Below are 16,779 nucleotides of genomic sequence, written 5' to 3'. Positions count from 1 at the left end.
ACATTGAGGCGAGGCGAGGCGAGACGAGACCAGACGAGACCAGACGAGACCAGACGAGACCAGACGAGACCAGACGAGACCAGACGAGACCAGACAAGACCAGACCAGACGAGACCAGACAAGACCAGACAAGACCAGACCAGACCAGACAGAGTGAGAGACAGAGTGAGAGACAGAGTGAGAGACAGAGTGAGAGACAGAGTGAGAGACAGAGTGAGAGACAGAGTGAGAGACAGAGTGAGAGACAGAGTGAGAGACAGAGTGAGAGATGGGTAGACTGCCTGAGGATGCTTCATCCTACCTGGTTCTTCGGGCCTCCCGTCTCCACCAACAGTGACCTTAATGATTGGTCCTCCCTGTGTTAGTTAGAAAAGAAACAAATAAAAAAATAGAGGCTGGTGTTATTATATTCTGTTTTTATGAATAACATCTTAATCTATGGAAAAGTATAGTATAGTTTCAAACTGTTCAAAAACACCATTTATTTTTCACTAAATGTATATTTATTACTATAGGATATGAGTGTGTATGTGCACTGTTATTATTATTTTTATTACAATTTTAATTGATGAAAAAGTATAGGATATATGTGACACTCACAGGCCTAGAAGGCAGTGTGCAGCAGTGAGGACCCAGGCAGGCTGGATGATGGCCCCATAGCAGATGTTGTTAGTGTCCTTGCTGAGCCGAACGTCCCAGGGCCAGGCGTGTCGCGACTCCCCCGCTCCTTCCAGAGACTCACTGGAGGTCGAGGCAGCACGGACATGAGGCATTCCACACGAGTCTGAGAGGTCGAACACGCACACACACACACACACACACACACACACACACACACACACAGTTACACTCCACTTTGTATTTATTTGAACAGTAAAGTTAAAACTTTAATTTGACTCTCTACTCTAGCATTTTGGATTTGAGGCGACAGTACATAATGCCCCCTTTTTTTTGAGGGTATTTTCATACATATCTGTTTTACTGTTTAGAAATTAAAGCACTTTATGTACTGTATCTACAGATGTCCCCCCACTTAAAGGTGTCACTTATAGTGTATTAGAAGTCAGAGTAGTTGACTTCAATACAAAACCTAGGAGGCTCATGGTCTTACCCCCTTCCATAGACTTACACAGTAATTCTGAAGACTTCCGGAGGACGTCCTTCAACCTATCAGAGCTTTTGCAGCATGAACTGACATGTTCTCCACCCAATCAAAGGTTTAGAGAATGAATATAGTCCTGAAAGCATAAGCTACAGCTAGCTAGCACTGCAGTGCATAACATGTGGTGAGTAGTTGACACAAAGAAAGAGAAAGGAAATAGTTGTACAAATTAATTTCTTAAAAAATTAAGGAGAAGCAGCAGAGAGAGAGAGTTGGCTATATTTAATTTTCTTATTTTTCACTTTCACTTACTTCTGCAGCTAGCTAATTTAGCCCACTCAAACAATCGGCTCAAACAGAGAGGAATGCTATTTATGTTAGCTAGCTGGCTGAGGCTATCCAACACTGGAACTCTTCCAAGTCAAGGTAATTTATATAATGAATTGCCACCGGTGCGCCGGTGTAACAGCTAAACCGCTTGCTGTACGCTGTAATGCACGATTGTAGCGGGTTCACTAGTGTATTAGTTCCATTAGCTATGTTGACTATGCCGTGTCTTACGCAAACGTCTAGCAACGCAAAGGTTGCAAGTTTGATTCTCATCATAGACAATTTTAGCTAATTAGAAACTTTTCAACTACAGGACTTACTAATTTTCTATCTACTTTACAGCTACTTAGCAAGTTAGCTAACTGTAACCCTTTTAACTAACCCTTCCCTTAACCTTAACCCTTTAACCTAACTCCTAAACTTAACCCTAACGCTAACTCCTAGCCTAGCTAACATTAGCCAGCTAGCTAGAATTTATAACATATAATACCTTTCGCAAAATCATATCATCTAGTACGTTTTGCAACTTCGCAACATGTTGTACCTTCCCAATCTTAAACGGCACTGCCCGCCACTGCTTAAAGTTAATAAACAAATGTTTAGTGTTAATTCTATATACCAAGGATCATTTAGCTATTTGATTTAGAATATAAGGGACACCTTTAGGTATGAAAAAAAAAGGTGCAGAAGGAAAGCCTGGTCTAAGGACAACGCATAACCAACCTGGCAGTGAGTGTTGAAAGTGAACAGTGTCATCCTCTGACTCCCCATCCAGCAGGTCTGAGTAAAGAGTCAGATTGTCTGTGATCAACTAGCATGACAGAACAGCCACATGTATATAAAGTATTGAAGGATTTATCCTATCATGCAACAGTTATGAAATGTAAAATATTGTTAACGCATGATCTGTTATGGAAAGTTTCATGATAACCTGACCTGTGGGCTTCTTATGGTGAGTAATATGAATGTGTGGTTTATGTCTGTCGGTGTCACACTCACCGATCTTACTGATGAATGACACAGTGGCGTGGAAGCCTCGGTAGGTGACTGTGCTATCAGAGGTGAACTGGAGGACCATCACGTTGTCATAGCTCAGAACGGGGGGAGGCACATTCCTACCACACAGCACCGCTTACACAAGGACACAAACATTACCCTACTTGAAATGTGTGTGTGTGTGTGTGTGTGTGTGTGTGTGTGTGTGTGTGTGTGTGTGTGTGTGTGTATGCGAAAGAGATATCTATTTCAGCTTGAGTTGAGTTTTGTTCATTTATATTTCAGCATCTATTACAATTATTAATGTGCCATACAAGTCAAATCCATTTGGATAGGTTTGTTGGACTATTGATCTTAGGGTCAGATTCTGTACCTATCTCCTCTTTTGTATACACATCTCCAAGAACAATCAGCGAGTCATACTCGCAGTCATCCGATTGCTCCAGTTCAAAGTCATCAAAGTCAAGCTGCAAGACAAAGGACAATCAAATAAGATGTAAAAAATGAAAAAATGAAGGAAACAGCATCCTTCACTCATCTTAATTTCAACAAAAAATGTGGCAAGTGCATTTACAGTATTGCAGTCTGTTATTATTGTTATTGTTTAATCAAGGTGAGTATCACATTCTTTCCAGTACATGTAAACTGATCCCATCCACACCAGAGACTGAACGAACTATCACTGTGTAGGCAGAGTGCCACCATGAATGTATTCATGATTCCACTGGGAGAGATCAGTCTCTGGGGTATCCCTTCAGTCACAACGGCTTTGCTACATGAGAGGACACAATTATATATATATATATATATATATATATATATATATATATATATATATATATATATATATATATATATATATATATATATATATATATATATATATATATATATATATATATATATATATATTTTACCTTTATTTAACTAGGCAAGTCATTTTAAGAACAAATTCTTATTTCCAATGACGGCCTAGGAACAGTGGGTTAACTGCCTTGTTCAGGGGCAGATTTGTACCTTGTCAGCTCGGGGATTCGATCTTGCAACCTTTCGGTTACCAGTCCAATGCTCTAATCACTAAGTTACCTGCCACCCTAGGGCAGGACAGTACACAAACTATTACAACCCTTACTGCATAAGTAGTACAGGTCAACATGTGTCACCTTGACAACGTGACCCTTGGGGGCGTAGATGACCCAGTGGCAGACAGAGTTGTTGCTGTAGGATTGTGGGTAGTTGAGACTGTGTACGGCCCTCTGATCCTGGACCAGAGCCACGGTGCCACATCCCGACGCTGCACAAACACAAAGGACACATTATCAGCCACAAGCCCTGCCCTCTCTGTGGTTCCATACTCACACTGTTACACACTTAACCCTTGACAATACATGTGCATCAGTGCAACACAAACACTGTCCGCCAGGCATCTTGGCTCCTATCTCTGACCCACGTGGTGCTGTAGTTACAGTGCAGGAGTGTGTGTTTTCATCACAGAACCTCTGCACCTCATTACCAGGTCATGGCACTGCCTTGTGCCTTCCTGGCTCCTATGTAACTATGGGAGAGTCAGCCCCATGAGCATGAATGTGTGTGTGTTTTTGTGTGCGTGATAGCACGTGTGTGTGCATGAGTGTGTGTGTGGGCGTGCGTGCGTGCGAGTGAAAGTGCATATGCCTGTGTGTGTCTGACTAGCAGCAGTTGGAGGGTGTGAGGCTCACAGGGTGGAGGGCTGTACTGGGATTGAAATAGAGAGTAGGGAGCCTCTATCATTTGTCAGGAACTCAGAGCAACTAGACACATACTGTCAGCAGGCAGGGTGATGAAACATCAGACCCAGCACACAGCTCTGCCCTGAAGGCCCCTGCCAAACAACGTATTCTATCATCAAGTCACAAATGCAATACACAGCTATTTGTAGTACAGACAGAGAACATGAGAATTATTTAACAAAAAACAAATGCTGTGAGGATCCATCCGTTAGTGTCAGACTATGTCTTTATAATCGCAATGCACACACAGTAATGATGACATACTACTCCCTAAACTGGTTTAACCTGAGTTCTGAGTTGTTCTATTCCTGAGCTGGGAGGGGGTTAGGCTTGGTGAGCCAAGGAAGCGTGGGTTGACGTAACGGTTACTCACCAGGCACAGAATTTCCCTCGACACCTCGGAATCTAACAACAAATCCGCTTCCTGTTCCACTGACATCAGACACAAATTGGAGAGAAGCACTGTGGGAGTTGATGAGCACTGGGGGCGGCGGGGCGCTGCCACAGAACCTCCCTAAGAGACAGCCAATGGGAGATCAAAGTCAAACCCCCCCCATCAACTGGTGGGAAGGAGAAAACTAGGGAGACATACAGTACCAGTCAAAGGTTTGGACACACCTACTCAATCAAGGGTTTTCTTTATTATTTGCTATTTTCTACATTGTAAAATAATAGTGAAGACATCATAACTATGAAATAACACATATGGAATCATGAAATAACCAAAAAAGTATTAAACAAATGAAAATATATTCTATATTTGAGATTCTTCAAGGTAGCCACCCTTTGCCTTGATGACACACCTCCAGGCTTTGTAAGGGCTATTTGACCAAGAAGGAGAGTGATGGAGTGCTGCATCAGACGACCTGGTGACCTCCACAATCACCTGACCTAAAAACCAATTGAGATCGTTTGGGATAAGTTAGACCGCAGAGTGATGGAAAAGCAGCCAACAAGTGCTCAGCATATATGGGAGCTCCTTCAAGATTGCTGGGAAAGTATTCCAGGTGAAGCTGGTTGAGAGAATGCCAAGAGTGTGCAAAGCTGTAATCAAGGCAAAGGGTTTCTACTTTGAAGAATCTCAAATCTAAAATATATTTTGATTTGTTTAACACTTCTTTGGTTACTACATGATTCCATATGTGTTATTTGATCTTTTTTATGTCTTCACTATTATTCTACAATGTAGAAAATAGTAAAAATAAAGAAAAACCCTTGAATGAGTAGGTGTGTCCAAACTTTTTACTGGTATTGTACAGCAGCCTTATGTCTCACCAATAGGCCTCCCTGAGTCTGCACCCACAGATACCGTGAGTTGGTCACTGTGACAGAGGGTGTCATTCTCCATGTCGAATTCCAAGAATTCCAGCAGAATACTCCTCCCTATAGGAACGCTGATGGACCAGGAACATATCCTACGAGAGAGAGAGAAAGATGTTTACTGTAATGTAATTTAAGCTTTCAACCGATATAAAATATTTGTAGGTACATAAATGTTTAAAATCCATAATTGTTATGATTATTTATTTGAATTGCGTGCTCTCCAGACTCATCAGAAGTTGTCCCACTAGCGGGACGCTTAGCCTTAATGGCCTGCATCAAAGTCAGATTAGGATATAAAGTTGAAGTACTAAATGACTAAATACATTTTTCAACCACTCCACCAATGTCTTTTCAACTACTCCACAAACTATAGTTTTGGCAAGTCGGTTAGGACATCTACTTTGTGCATGACACAAGTAATTTTTCCAACAATTTTTTACAGACAGATTATTTCACTTATAATTCACTGTATCACAATTCCAGTGGGTCAGAAGTTTACATACACTAAGTTGACTGTGCCTTTAAACAGCTTGGAAAATTCCAGAGAATTATGCAATGGCTTTAGAAGCTTCCGATAGTCTAATTGACATAATTTTAGTCAATTTGAGGTGTACCTGAGGAGGTGTACCTCAGTGCCTCGTTGCTTGACATCATGGGAAAATCAAAAGAAATCAGCCAAGACCCCAGAAAAAAAATTGTAGCCCTCCACAAATTAATGTTCATCCTTGGGAGCAATTTCAAAATGCCTGAAGCTATCACGTTCATCTGTACAAACAATAGTACGCAAGTATAAACACCATGGAACCACGCAGTCGTTATACCGCTCAGGAAGGAGACACGTTCTGTCTCCTAGAGATGAACGTACTTTGGTGCAAAAAGTGCAAATCAATCCCAGAACAACAGCAAAGGGCCTTGGGAAGATGCTGGAGAAAGCAGGTACAAACGTATCTATATCCACAGTAAAAACGAGAACTATATCGACATAACCTGAAAGGCCGCTCAGCAAGGAAGAAGCCACTGCTCAAAACGCAATAAGAAGACAGACTACGGTTTGCAACAGCACATGGCGTCAAAGATTGTACTTTTTGGAGAAATGTCCTCTGGTCTGATGAAACAATAATAGTTATGTTTGGCCATAATGACCATTGTTATGTTTGGAGGAAAAATGGGGAGGCTTGCAAGCCGAAGAACACCATCCCAACCGTGAAGCACAGGGGTGGCAGCATCATGTTGTGGGGGTGCTTTGCTGAGGGAGGGACTGGTGAACTTCACAAAATAGATGGCATCATGAGGGAGGAAAATGATGTGGATATATTGAAGCAACATCAGTCAGGAAGTTAAAGCTTGGTTGCAAATCGGTCTTCCAAATGGACATTAACCCCAAGCATACTTCCAAAGTTGTGGCAAAATGGCTTAAGGACAACAAAGTCAAGGTATTGGAGTGGCCATCACAAAGCCCTGACCTCAATCCCATAGAGAATTTGTGGGCAGAACTGAAAAAGTGTGTCCGAGCAAGAAGGCCTACAAACCTGACTCAGTTACACCAGCTCTGTCAGGAGGAATGGGCCGAGATTCACCCAACTTATTGTGGGAAGCTTGTGGAAGACTACCCAAAATGTTTGACCCAAGTTAAACAATGCAAAGGCAATGCTACCAAATACTAATTGAGTGTATGTAAACTTCTGACCCACTGGGAATGTGATGAAAGAAATAAAAGCTGAAAAAAATAGTTCTCTTTACTATTATTCTGGCATTTCACATTCTTAAAATAAAGTGGTGATCCTAACTGACCTAAAACAGGGAATTTTTACTCAAATTACATTTCAGGAATTGTGAAAAACTGAGTTTAAATATATTTGGCTAAGGTGTATGTAAACTTCCGAATTCAACTGTAAGCCAAGGACTAGATAAAGTGTATTTTTACTACTACTTTTGCTACTACTTTCACCACTTTTATTCTTGAAAGCTTTGGATGTTTACTACACTGTGGATCCTTAAAGATCTGGGAGGGGCTAAGGCTTAAGAGGGTGGGAACGATGCTGAATGGGTGTAGACAAAGAAGGGCTCTTCAGTAAATGTACCAAAATATTCACGGGCCATTTTCTTAAAAGTGGGGTTATAAGTTTATCAACTTTCAAAGCAGAATTACTTCCCCATTGTTCCTCAACTGCAGTGTATGATATAACATGTTATAGCTCTGAGTCAATTCTTTAATCTAATGTAAAAAACGCCATTTCGAAAATTGGTCTACTCGCGAAATTGTCTGTGGCGTCCGAACGGTTTGGCCTATTTTTAGCCCCCTATGGAAGGATGAGACTCATGAACACAATGGTTTTGTTAGTTTTTCTCTATGTCCCCCTGAAGTTGGTTTATCCAATCTGTCAACTTCTGTCTGTAGTGTGACCCCTCTGATGTACAACAAGCACATGTCAGTTATTTTGCTAAGATGCCCCCAGGCCTCAGAAGACTCGTCTGAAGGTCCCCCGGTACCAGTCCAGAAAATTAATGGAAGTATATATGTAGAAAGTTTAGTTCCCGAAAATAAGGGGTTAAATACATGTAAAAAACAAAAACAAAAATGTTGATCTTTCTTATATCTCTCAGATATAGGGTAGACACTTCGGAACAAAATTCCTTTAGATCTATTTTTGTTGTTCCATGTAGTGAATCTGTTATTTAATGCATTCGTATGGGCTACTGGCAGTAACATGCTGACCACACCGCTCGCGTCGTGTGCGCGAGCGTTGCATAATAAATATACAAATACATGTTATTCAATCATTGCACCCACACTGTTCGCGCGCACCAACGAGCGTCTGCATTGCCAGGCGCTAAAATAGAAGTCAGTTCTATTTGTGATGCTGAACACCGTGCAAGTTCTGCCTCTCCCATCTCCTCATTGGTTTATAGAAACATATACCCATGTGCCATCTCCTCATTGGTGATTGAAAGATGAACTGAGGTCAGTCGGTCAGTTATGGTAATACACCTTATTATTAAAGTTATATGCCAATCGCCATATAAAGTCCAAAGAAGAAAAGGCCTGGAAGGAGGAGAGATGACTAGAAACGATTCGGTTGACTGTTTAATGCATGGATTAATTGTTGGAGTAGAGGACCTTGTGTATTTCAGGTAAAATAACAACTCAACGTTTATATCCCAGGACAAATTAGCTAGCAACAGCAAGCTCGCTAAATAGGACAAATTAGCTAGCAACTGCAAGCTAGCTAGCTAAATTACCATAAATGTTTAATGCTTTTCGACCTGTCTCCAAATTAATATAATTGGTACAGAGATTGTTTTGATATTTCAACATGCGTATCGTGATTGTGTTTGGTGTGGGGGGACAAAATCAATTTGTGCACGATTGCGGACGCGGATGCACCTCTGTTTTGGGCATGGAGTAAGGCCAAATACCTTTTCATCAAATAATTTTGTATTAAACGTGTTGATACTTCAAGGGAATGCCTTGGTTTAGACAGGGCTTAGACTCTTATGGATTAAAGTTCTCTGAACAATTGGAGAACATGACTTTAAACAGAACCACGAGGAAACCTGAAGAAATTTGGTTGTTGGAGTACTGAAATTCCCGCAGAAGAACGTTGTTTCTTAAAGTTCTCAGAACTATTTGAGAACATTCCCAATGTCAAACCATTCTGAGAACTTTCCTAGAACATTACAAAAAAACGACATTAAATGTAACCATGTTTGAACTTTTAGGAAGCATTCTGTTAATGTAATTAAAGGGATACTTCAGGATAATGGCAATGATGCCCTTTATCTACTTCCCCAAAGTCAGATGAATTTTAAGTCTCTGTGTCCAGTATGAAGGAAGTTAGAGGTAGATTTGCAAGCCAATGCTAACTAGCATTGCTAGCAGATAACCATACACTTCCAGTCATTGTGCTAACACTAGTTAGCAATTGCATTACACTAGTGGTAGTTAGCAACTTCCTTCAATCTGCACGCAGAGACATAAAAATGGTATCCACAAGTTCCTGACTCTAGGGAAGTAGATTAAGGGCCTCATTGCCAAAATCCTGAAGTATCCCTTTAAATAGCAGGACAATTATGTTTTTTGTCAAGTTCATAAAAATGTGCTGAGAATGTTCCAAAGCCAAGAAACTATGCTTCAACATTTCCAGAAAGTTGTGGGAAGGTTGTCTGCTAAATAACCATAACCACTCCCCCTCTCACCAAGCTCTAAGAAACATATGGTGGTTAGAATGTTCTGTGCCAGCCGGGGAGTGGTGAGGGCAAATTGGTCGGAAAATAAATAGTCCTAAAAGCATACTTAATTCAAGGGCATTCAATGAGCGCATTCAGTTCAGCACAGCTCTCCCTCACTCCCCGTCTGCAACGGGCCTGTGCACTGTCACTGGATTACACCCACTCATTGTTGTTGTAGAGATGGCCTGAGAGGCTTGGGTTTCTGATGAGACCCTCACTACCGCTCACAAGCCCATCCCTCACACTGCACAGTCCTGCAGCACAGTACACACACACCATCAAATACACTGTCCAAAGAGTGCGATAACATCATACAGTAAAAGGTTAATTGTACAAATTGCATAAATGAGCTATTGTGTAAAAATGTAAGTAGCCATTTTGATGACAAAGAGAACATGGTCGCAGTTCCAAACATGCAAGTAAATGCATTGTGGAATTGATATACAAGAAGAAGAAATACAACTTACTTGAGTTGGGCCTTTGGTTTGGGTTAGCATCTGCTGTTGAAGCAAACACAACAACAAAATCATTTGTTAGACCATCTGTTATACAATCTGTTATACATATCCAAACTTGATTAAAAAGTGTTAGATAACCTTCTCTGAGTTTCATCTTGATCCAGGGCAGGAGCATCTTGACGTCAGTGAATACCCCCGGGGATCCTCTCTTGGCCGACGACTTGGCCTTGTTGTTGATCCAGCTACGGCCACAACCTTTCCCCCAGGAGGTGACCCCCACCACGACCCAGTGGCCGTCCTCCCTGGGGCAGATCAGAGGACCCCCAGAGTCCCCCTGGAGATGGGAGAACACAACATTATCTGATAAGGGACCTCTCAAAGGAATAATGAGAAGTCTATGGACAGATATAACCCCATTTGTCCAGAGATCCTCCACCAGAAACTGGACAGAGATCACTGAATCATAATAACACTGTTATAGATTTTAACATGCAAAGTCAGATAGCACTGTGATGTAGTCTATCTACTGTACCTGGCAGGCGTCCTTTCCTCCTCTCTCTGGTCCAGCACACAGCACAGTGAGGGCCTGCTGTGTGGGTCTCAGGGTCTGGAGAACATATTTGCACTTAGCTGGCTCCACCAACTCCAGCTGCACCTCTCTTAGAATGGCAGGTAGAAGACCGCCTGAATGTGAATACAGTGGGTTTCCATTAGCCTGATCCCAGATCTGTTTGTGCTGTCTTGCCAATTCCTTATGGTCAAACCATGGTCATAAGACAGCACAAACAGATATGGGATCAGGCTAGGTCTCCATCATCAAAATATCAAACATATACAAGTGAAGAGTAAAGTATCCATGTTGATGTGTTAGTTTGAAGTTAATGTCAACCTGAAGGTAAAGTTAATCTGGGCCTTACGTTCTTTGGTCCGTCCCCATCCACTCACAAGGCAGCTGGTTCTGGGTGGGAAGTTCTCACTGGGCAGAGGCAGGCATATGGGCTGAACACAGGGACCTGCAGAGGATGTAAGCACAGATATTTTAGAAAATATTTCCTACAGTGACAAGAATAATGTCTGGCCAAACTCCGTCAATGACGTAGACATCATAATGTCCATAAAGGGTTATACAGTGGGGCAAAAAAAGTATTTAGTCAGCCACCAATTGTGCAAGTTCTCCCACTTAAAAGGATGAGAGAGGCCTGTAATTTTCATCATAGGTACACTTCAACTATGACAGACAAAATGAGAAGAAAAAAAATCCAGAAAATCACATTGTAAGATTTTTAATGAATTTATTAGCAAATTATGGTGGAAAATAAGTATTTGGTCACCTACAAACAAGCAAGATTTCTGGCTCTCACAGGCCTTCTTTAAGAGGCTCCTCTGTCCTCCACTCGTTACCTGTATTAATGGCACCTGTTTGAACTGGTTATCAGTATAAAAGACACCTGTCCACAACCTCAAACAGTCACACTCCAAACTCCACTATGGCCAAGACCAAAGAGCTGTCAAAGGACACCAGAAACAAAATTGTAGACCTGCACCAGGCTGGGAAGACTGAATCTGCAATAGGTAAGCAGCTTGGTTTGAAGAAATCAACTGTGGGAGCAATTATTAGGAAATGGAAGACATACAAGACCACTGATAATCTCCCTCAATCTGGGGCTCCATGCAAGATCTCACCCCGTGGGGTCAAAATGATCACAAGAACGGTGAGCAAAAATCCCAGAACCACACGGGGGGACCTAGTGAATGACCTGCAGTAACAAAGCCTACCATCAGTAACACACTACGCCGCCAGGGACTCAAATCCTGCAGTGCCAGAGGTGTCCCCCTGCTTAAGCCAGTACATGTCCAGGCCCGTCTGAAGTTTGCTAGAGAGCATTTGGATGATCCAGAAGAAGATTGGGAGAATGTCATATGTTCAGATGAAACCAAAATATAACTTTTTGGTAAAAACTCAACTCGTGTTTGGAGGACAAAGGATGCTGAGTTGCATCCAAAGAACACCATACCTACTGTGAAGCATGGGGGTGGAAACATCATGCTTTGGGGCTGTTTTTCTGCAAAGGGACCAGGACGACTGATCCGTGTAAAGGAAAGAATTAATGGGGCCATGTATCGTGAGATTTTGAGTGAAAACCTCCTTCCATCAGCAAGGGCATTGAAGATGAAACGTGGCTGGGTCTTTCAGCATGACAATGATCCCAAACACACCGCCCGGGCAACGAAGGAGTGGCTTCATAAGAAGCATTTCAAGGTCCTGGAGTGGCCTAGCCAGTCTCCAGATCTCAACCCCATAGAAAATCTTTGGAGGGAGTTGAAAGTCTGTGTTTCCCAGCAACAGCCCCAAAACATCACTGCTCTAGAGGAGATCTGCATGGAGGAATGGGCCAAAATACCAGCAACAGTGTGTGAAAACCTTGTGAAGACTTACAGAAAACGTTTGACCTCTGTCATTGCCAACAAAGGGTATATAACAAAGTATTGAGATAAACTTTTGTATTGACCAAATACTTATTTTCCACCATAATTTGCAAATAAATTCATTAAAAATCCTACAATGTGATTTTCTGGATTTTTTTTCTCATTTTGTCTGTCATAGTTGAAGTGTACCTATGATGAAAATGATAGGCCTCTCTCATCTTTTTAAGTGGGAGAACTTGCACAATTGGTGGCTGACTAAATACTTTTTTGCCCCACTGTATCTACATTACATTACGGCCGTAAAAACAAACTCAACCGCCCGTCACTATAACGGAGAGAAAACCTGCCCAATCGGATCTGTCCATTGATTTCCAGCAGAGCTATGTCATAGCTCATAGGAGAGGCGTGCTGGTACTTTTCGTGAATTTTGATGGTGTTCACAGTGAAGGTCTGTTCTTCTTCATCAGGAACCCTTTGGTCGTACTCCCCAATCACAACACTAACGTTCCTCAGAAAGTTTCTATGGAAGAAAAAAGGAGGAGACATTAGGGCATGTTGTTTTGCACCAAATGGACGAAGTCGGACTGAAACGGGGAGGGACTACCTGAACTTGAGATGGGATGGAACTTACGTAGAGACGACGGAGAAGCAGTGGGCAGCAGTCAGGATCCAGCGCTCCGTCAGGATAGCCCCTCCACAGAAATGAAAACCCCTGGACCTCAGTGAAACCTTAAAATCATCCCAAATTCCATGTCATTTGATTTCTTTAAGCCTGTATTTGCGTGGCCTGTGTGGTCCAGCGGTTACAGCCGCTGGACCAGAGCATGGGTTCGATTCTAGCCCTCTGACTCACCCTCCCCTATCTTTTATATTGAGCTATCTCTTCAATAAAGCTAGAAAAACCACCTGTATTTGTGTTATCCTCATTGCCATATTTCTCAAAAGGGGGTGTCACATGTACAGTAAAAGGAAATCACTTACCAACCAGGGGTGGGATCCATATCTTGCCTCCAACCCTCCAACGATTCTCAAAGAGCGGTCAATGAGGTTCCTGATCTGTGGAAGACCGCACTTTGGACCTGTAGTTGGAAAAAAAGCTAGGGCTTGTTCAACAAAATACACTACATGACCAAAAGTATGTGAACACCTGCTCGTCGAACATCTCATTCCAAAATCATGGGCATTAATATGGAGCTGGTCCACCCTTTGCTGCTATAACAGCCTCCACTCATCTAGGAAGGCTTTCCACTAGATGTTGGAACATTGCTGCGGTGACTTGCTTCCATTCAGCCAAAAGTTAGGCACTGATGTTGGGTGATTAGGCCTGGCTCGCAGTCGGCATTCCAATTCATCCCAAAGGTGTTCGATGGGGTTGAGGTCAGGGCTCTGTGCAGGCCAGTCAAGTTCTTCTACACCGATCTCGACAAAGCAATTCTGTATGGACCTTGCTTTGTGCACGGGGGCATTGTCATGCTGAAACAGGAAAGGGCCTTCCCGAAAACTTTTGCCACAAATGTCATTGTATGCTGTAGGATTAAGATTTCCATTCACTGGAACTAAGGGGCCTAGCCCGAACCATGAAAAACATCCCCAGACCATTATTCCCTCTCCACCAAACTTTACAGTTGGCACTATGCATTGGGGCAGGTAGCGTTCTCCTGGCATCCGCCAAACCCAGATCTGACAGATGGTGAAGATTGACAGATTGTGAAGCGTGATTCATCACTCCAGAGAACACGTTTCCACTGCTCCAGACTCCAATGGCGGCGAGCTTTCCACCCCTCCAGTTGATGCTTGGCATTGCAAATGGTGATCTTAGGCTTCTGTGCGGCTGACCAGCAATGGAAACCCATTTCATGAAGCTCCCGATGAACAGTTATTGTGCTGATGTTGCTTTCAGAGGCCGTTTGGAACTCGGTAGTAAGTGTTGCAACTGAGGACAGACGATTTTTACATGCAACGTGCTTCAGCACTCGCTGGTCCTGTTCTGTGAGCTTGTGTGGCCTACCACTTCGCGGCTGAGCCGTTGTTACTCCTAGACGTTTCCACTTCACAGTAACAGCACTTACAGTTGACCGGGTCAGCTCTAGCAGGGCATAAATTTGTTGGCATCCTATGACGATGCCATGTTAATGGTCACTGAGCACTTCATTAAGGCCATTTTACTGCCAATGTTTGTCTATGGAGATTGAATGGCTATGTGCTGGATTTTATACACCTGTCAACAACGGGTGTGTCTGAAATAGCCCAATCCATTAATTTGAAGGGGTCTCTACATACGTTTGTATATATAGTGTACAATTGGTCATTCAAATTTACACAATTCAATCAATGCATCTTTCAATCTGTGTACCCTGCTAACCTATTACTGGTATACATTTGATAACTTACCAGAGAGATCATCTAAAATTCCAGTGTTGATACAGTAACACAGACAGAGTAGAACCCCAGTGGTCTTCACCCGTGAACCTCCCATTCTGACTCCTGACTGGGGTCTTGCTGGCTAAGACAAGTGGGTTTATATGGTGGGGGTTTAACTATGGGGGTAGGGTTACTTGTTAACCAGACTGCAGGCGTCTGTAAAGAACAGAGCTCGGCTAGAGTCATAGTGAGGAAGACAGGAGAGTAACACGTTAGACTCGCATACTGCCTCAGACAACAGTGCTCAGGGTGACTCCCCCTCAGAACATGACAACAACTATCTCTGGTGAACCGTCATTTGTGGTGGGAGACCAACACAGCCAGACATTTTCTTTTTTACAACGGAGCACGCATTGAAACTGATCCATGGTATTGTAATCTGATAGTTTCCAACTATTCTGTCAGTGTCTTAAACCTAGGGCAGGATCAGTATAATATAGGCAGTGGCACCACGCTGTCTATGACAAAACAACCCCATAAAACCAACCAAAGAGGAGGGCCAAGACATCCATAAACCACCCTGGACAATGTGGAGAATCCTCAGAGATCCAAACTGTTAAAGGAACCACAGACATGAGAGGAGTGGCTTAAGGAATAGACAGAAAGAGAACAACGTAAATAGATCTCAATGAATTCAAAGATATTAAAGCATTTGATTACTACTACAGTGCTGTTTGGGTGGTTAATCAGATTTGTCCCACCATTCTTAATTTCTTGTCCTTTTTCTTTTTTTCCTTATATTTGAATTGTTTGACATTTTACTGCATTGTTAGGAGCTAGTAACATAAGCATTTCGCTGCACCCGCTATAACACCTGCCAAACTGTGTACGTGACCAAATTTGATTTGATTTAAAGGCTGATTTTCATCTTATCAATCAATGGCCATGGAAACAGTTAGAGGAACAGGGTCACATTCAGTAGGCAGACTTTATCGAACATTGCAGACAGAAATGTAAGGAATAAGGCTGACGTTATTTTATTCTACATGTCAGAGAGGCATGTTGTTCTACATAACATATTTCTATTTGTACATTGTTGTGCCTTGCTGAATGCGCTCCAGGCTGGTTTACTGCTGCCTGGGTATTCAGCTGACGTACTGTGTGCGGTACAGGGAAGCTGGGCTATCAACAAAGACATCTTCTCATGACGGTCAACTTGACCTTTAAAGCTGAGTTTATGAGACATGGCACAGGAAATGGGAACAATTCATTTGACTTCTTGAACTCTTCTGTCTTTTTGGATGAATGAGAAATGAATCTTCTATGATGCTGAGGGGATAGAGAGGTCTTATGGTGGATCTTATGAGAATCTAGAAGCTCTTAAGTTTGCTCACTGCCCTTTCAGCCACAAAATTTAAAGCATACCAAAACTAAGAACACATGGGACTTGCTTGGCCGGCAGGGATCTGGTACAGTTGAGGAAACATGGCATCAAAACAATACATTTCAAATCAGCACGATTTTCTGTCGATTTTCAGCATGTGTGTTATGTTGAACACACATCTTGACTGACACATTATTCCAAAAACATAGTTAAATCTGTTGTGATGTAAATTGGGGTTTACTTACCAGGAGCATTGGAGTAGTCTGGTTGATAGTCAGGACACAAGTGAACATCAGTGACAACAACATCAGTCAGCTGTTGACTGTCATAGGACAAGCAACCTTTGGGAATGTGACAGAATGTCCTGTCCTTTATACAGACGATATTCATACAAACCCG

The 16,779-nt window shown here is 42.4% G+C and overlaps 2 protein-coding genes and 1 long non-coding RNA gene across 3 annotated transcripts; all 3 read right to left on the bottom strand.

Moving 5' to 3' along the window:
- Positions 1 to 225: 225 nt before the first annotated feature.
- LOC110498866 (ovochymase-2) lies at positions 226 to 5,827 on the bottom strand. The gene is made up of 8 exons (XM_036958218.1): positions 5,473 to 5,827; positions 4,571 to 4,711; positions 3,592 to 3,722; positions 2,802 to 2,895; positions 2,432 to 2,563; positions 2,156 to 2,212; positions 601 to 784; positions 226 to 356 (listed from the first exon to the last, which is right to left on the bottom strand). Exons 1-8 carry the CDS (start codon positions 5,543 to 5,545, stop codon positions 293 to 295), a joined length of 876 nt encoding a protein of 291 aa, XP_036814113.1. The 5' UTR covers positions 5,546 to 5,827; the 3' UTR covers positions 226 to 292.
- Positions 5,828 to 9,533: 3,706 nt separating this feature from the next.
- On the bottom strand, positions 9,534 to 10,515 carry LOC118942946. Its single transcript, XR_005038646.1, has 3 exons — positions 10,347 to 10,515; positions 10,218 to 10,250; positions 9,534 to 10,004 (listed from the first exon to the last, which is right to left on the bottom strand). It is a non-coding gene; the product is annotated as an uncharacterized LOC118942946 (long non-coding RNA).
- Positions 10,516 to 12,867: 2,352 nt separating this feature from the next.
- LOC118937298 (ovochymase-2-like) lies at positions 12,868 to 15,628 on the bottom strand. Its single transcript, XM_036934754.1, has 4 exons — positions 15,027 to 15,628; positions 13,617 to 13,714; positions 13,267 to 13,364; positions 12,868 to 13,155 (listed from the first exon to the last, which is right to left on the bottom strand). The coding sequence occupies exons 1-4, from the start codon at positions 15,109 to 15,111 to the stop codon at positions 12,927 to 12,929; spliced, it is 510 nt and encodes a 169-aa protein (XP_036790649.1). The 5' UTR covers positions 15,112 to 15,628; the 3' UTR covers positions 12,868 to 12,926.
- Between the last annotated feature and the right edge of the window lie 1,151 nt (positions 15,629 to 16,779).

This window comes from Oncorhynchus mykiss, chromosome 2, assembly GCF_013265735.2.
Source record: "Oncorhynchus mykiss isolate Arlee chromosome 2, USDA_OmykA_1.1, whole genome shotgun sequence".
Taxonomy (NCBI): Eukaryota; Metazoa; Chordata; class Actinopteri; order Salmoniformes; family Salmonidae; genus Oncorhynchus; species Oncorhynchus mykiss.
This window is presented reverse-complemented; position numbering and strand designations above follow the sequence as displayed.

Coding starts and splice junctions, on each gene's coding strand:
- LOC118937298 (XM_036934754.1), bottom strand. CDS start 15,111: ATGGGAGGTTCACGGGTGAAGACCACTGGGGTTCTACTCTGTCTGTGT. Junction 13,365..13,616: donor ATGGATCCCACCCCTGGTTG/GTAAGTGATTTC, acceptor GATGATTTTAAG/GTTTCACTGAGGTCCAGGGG. Junction 13,156..13,266: donor TGCTTCTCCGTCGTCTCTAC/GTAAGTTCCATC, acceptor TTTCTTCCATAG/AAACTTTCTGAGGAACGTTA.
- LOC110498866 (XM_036958218.1), bottom strand. CDS start 5,545: ATGGAGAATGACACCCTCTGTCACAGTGACCAACTCACGGTATCTGTG. Junction 2,896..3,591: donor CCAAGGGTCACGTTGTCAAG/GTGACACATGTT, acceptor TTTGTCTTGCAG/CTTGACTTTGATGACTTTGA. Junction 785..2,155: donor CTTTCAACACTCACTGCCAG/GTTGGTTATGCG, acceptor TCGACCTCTCAG/ACTCGTGTGGAATGCCTCAT.